The 4,126-nt window shown below is 43.6% G+C and overlaps 1 protein-coding gene across 1 annotated transcript; it reads left to right on the plus strand.

The window, feature by feature from the left end:
• Positions 1-705: 705 nt before the first annotated feature.
• On the plus strand, positions 706-1,508 carry LOC139783822 (uncharacterized; the record flags this gene model as incomplete). The annotated part of the gene is made up of 2 exons (XM_071722978.1): positions 706-1,081; positions 1,334-1,508. Coding segments are annotated over exons 1-2 (551 nt in total), but the record flags the coding sequence as incomplete, so codon positions are not given.
• Between the last annotated feature and the right edge of the window lie 2,618 nt (positions 1,509-4,126).

Raw genomic sequence — 4,126 nt, forward strand, 5'->3', positions numbered from 1 at the left:
ACCATGCGTCGGTGAACCATTCAATCAGCATTGAAATGCCGATCAACAAGTTTGGCATATCGCTCGGAAGAGACGGGGCGGAACCATACCATCGATGGAGCGGATTAATGAGAAATTTCGTGCGCGATAACGCTCTGTGTCGCACCGTTACAGACTTTGACGCAAGGTTGCGAAAGATTCGCCGCGTGGCGCAACCGGAGGCTGACGATGACGTGGTTAATAAACTATACGTTGATCAATTCTTTAAAATGTTGAGCAATCAACGAAAAGAATCAGACGAGAAGCTGACTACGTTCGAGAAGGATCTGCAAGCGTTACGGACTACGATAAACGAGCTTCGCCATTCGACTATCGTTGAATCAGACGCGACAACGAACAACAATGGACAAACGGTTCAGCAGAAACGACTATCGAAAGGCGGCGAGTGAAGAGAGGCAACGGTTAATTGACGACGGCGACGAACGAAAACGAACGATTCGAGAACGATTGTCGGACGGCTGTCTTACGGTTCAAGAACGGTTATCGGACGGTTGTCGAACGGTTCAAAAACAGCTTAAAAACGATTACGAGCGGTTTAGAAACATCTGCGAACTACGCGGAGACAGGAAAGGCTACAAACAGCTAAAGAACGACGACGAATGGAAATAAACGGTTAACAAACGGAAATAAACGACTCAGGAACGGCTAAAAAACGGCAACAAAAACATGACATCGCTAAAATCCGACGGACGTAAAAATATCGAGAAGCAACGACTCGTTGAGGAACTGCACGCTCCGGCGAGAAGAAATTTTCCCCGAAGACACGTCATAGTGCGAGGGTACGATGACCTGTGGCAGGCTGACATCGTCGAGATGCGTCCGTACTCACGTTTCAACGGAGGCTACCACTACATACTTACCGTCATCGATGTATTGAGCAAGCACGCGTGGGCCGTGCCACTCAAGGGTAAAGGCGGAAGCGAAACAGCTAACGCTGTCGCTGAGATCATTCGACGCAGCGGGAGGTGCCCTAGTAACCTACAAACCGATATGGGGAAGGAATTTTACAACACCGACGTGCAACGACTCGTGAGGAAACACGGTATCAATCATTATTCCACATATTCGGTATTGAAGGCGTCGGTCGTCGAGCGATTCAATCGCACGCTCAAGAACGACATGTGGAAGATGTTTACGCTCAATGGAAGTTACAAATGGGTCGGCGCCTTGCCGCGACTCGTATCGGATTACAACGCGCGCAAGCATCGAACCATCGGCATGCGACCCGTCGACGTTACCCCCGCGATCGCTGAAAAACTCTTGGCTACCGTATACAGCGCGATAAAAATCGCAGGTCTGGCAAAGTTCAAAGCGGGCGACTCGGTACGCGTTAGCAAATACAAGACGATTTTCGAAAAGGGTTACTCGCCGAATTGGACCACCGAGGTGTTTAAGATCGTTAAAGTGCAGCATACTAATCCCGTAACCTATCTACTCGAGGACTATCGTGGAAAATCCGTCGCTGGAGGGTTCTACGAACACGAGTTGCATCGCGCGACTTATCCGGACGTGTATCTCGTGGAGAAAGTACTGCGCAGGAGGGGCGACGAGGTTTACGTTAAATGGCTAGGATTCGATGGATCGCACAACTCATGGATACATAAGGAAAATGTTATTTAATACGTGCAAACTTTTTTTATTTTTTAACATAAAAAATATGTAATATGTAATACATATGTAAAGTGTTTGATATATGAAATACAAATAAAGTATGTGAAATACACACATGTGCAATATATTTATTAATATTCTTTCCAATACTGTAATATAATACTCACAATACGTTACGTTATACTACATACATTCATACATTCATACGTTATACTATTACATACGTTATACGACATACGTACGACATACATACGTTACATACATAACTACTACATACGTTATACTATTACATACGTTATACGACATACATACGTTATACGACATACATACGTTATACATTCATACATTCATACGTTATACGACATACGTTATACTATTACATACGTTATACTACATACATACATACAACATACATATACTACTACATACGTTATACTATTACATACGTTATACGACATACATACGTTATACTATTACATACATATACTACTACATACGTTATACTATTACATACGTTATACTATTACATACGTTATACTATTACATTTTATACATACAATACACTACGTTTTCGGAGGGGGTATTTGATAATGTCCCCACGGTAACGTATCGGTCGAATCGGGTATAATGTATCGCTTATCGTCATACGGACTCAGAGCGATTTTCGTTTCGTTCACGGTGTACACCTCGTGCTTTTCCGATCTTATGCAAGCCTGCTGTCGCGTCAGTTCAATTTCGTCTCGCAGACACCGCGTGTAATCGTCGAACGTTATCGACCTGGCTACGACGTTACTCTTAACACCTTTAGCCTTTTTCGTATCTTTCTTACCGTCCACTCGCAAGGCGTACATCTTTGCTCTAAGCCCGACGAATTCGGTCATGATCGCACCGTTGTTTTCGTCTTTCATCAAGCCCGGCACCTTCTTGTTCTCGAGCGGTATACCGTACGCGTTGTCGATCGCGTAATCGCTCGTGTCGAATTTAGCGATATCGCGTTTCATGTTCTTGTACACATCCTCGCACTTTACGTGATATATCAGACTGTCCGTATCGGTGTACATAATTCTACACATGTCCTCATACAGGGGAGACATGTACTCGTAATGAAATTCGTACAAACACGTCTTGGATATATCGAGAATGCACATGCCGACGTAAATAGGTTTGTCAAATTTAACCTCGAGTTTTCGAAGTTCGACGGCTATCAGATTTTCCGAAAAAACGGTCCTACTGTGAAAATTTGGTTTCGAGATCAGTGCCTCCGCGCCGTATCTACCGCTCCACTTTGTTAACAATTTTACATTAACGTGATTTCGAACATTCTCCATAGTTTTAACCGAAAACCGCGTTGTTCATCAATTTATATAAATTTTTCTCGAAATCGTTTTTGGCCAGTGTTCTAAATTTTGTATTAGTTCGATGTATTCGCGGAGCCATGGAGATTGAGAGAATTGTAATACGCGATGAATTTTTGTAACGCGAAGGCCGTGGTGCGTACACTGCTGTAGGTTGCGGTAGTGTATGACATAACGCTTCTTATCGTATAATGTTGCGAGAAGTTTTTCCTGCCGTTTGCCTGGCGGTTTATCACGCGTTGGACAGAACGGTAGGTCGGCGTGCGCGTCGTGTTTATTCTGCGGATACTCTATGTCGACTTCGAGAATGTACCCGTGGGCGAATCCAACGCGACATCCATAACATTAAAATCGGTTACGTTTTCGACCCATTGAAAATCTGCATAGGGCAATGGTCGACACATCGCCCAGCCGTACAAGTTGTTTACATCGAAATACATCAGGTATGACGTTGGTTTCGACGAATCATAAGATTGCATGTACCTGTTATTGGCTTGTGCGTATCTGTTTGAACATTGACTCAAACCGCCGCGTATACCACGTTCGATGAACATGACCATATCAATGTCCGTGAGCAGTTCGAAATTGATACGCGTATGTTTCAACATAGCATCCCACGTAAAACCTGGTAGAGTGTAATAATACGCCGGATCGAGTCCATAACTCGCGACGCAGCTATCGCGAAAATTTTCAAACACGTCGGCCAATAACAGACATCGATCTTTAGATATAAATCGCTGTATTCGCCCAAGGTTCGAACGGAGAACCGCTGCCAGACGTTAACGGCGTGCTCGTAATCGCTCTCGGATACGGTGTCACCTGTCAATGAACTGTAAAACGAGTCGCGCGGATGGTAAACACGAGTCCTCCAACTTTTCGACGCAGTCAATGTACTCGTATGGAAATACACCTTTCGCGTCAGCAAATCAAAATTTTCTGTGGCTAATTCACAAAATTCGCGTTGTAATATTTGCAGTTTATCCTTGCTGAGATATGATGCTAATTTTTCGAGACTTGCGGTGAGAAATTTGTATGAGTCAATAAATCTTAATTTGATGCAATTTTTTTTGTCTATCCTCAGTGCTTTTAACGTTCTTCGTAAACGAAATGTATTTTTTTTT

Source organism: Temnothorax nylanderi, unplaced genomic scaffold, assembly GCF_030848795.1.
Source record: "Temnothorax nylanderi isolate EJ_2023f unplaced genomic scaffold, tnyl_v1.0 TNYL_tig0546_pilon, whole genome shotgun sequence".
Taxonomy (NCBI): domain Eukaryota; kingdom Metazoa; phylum Arthropoda; class Insecta; order Hymenoptera; family Formicidae; genus Temnothorax; species Temnothorax nylanderi.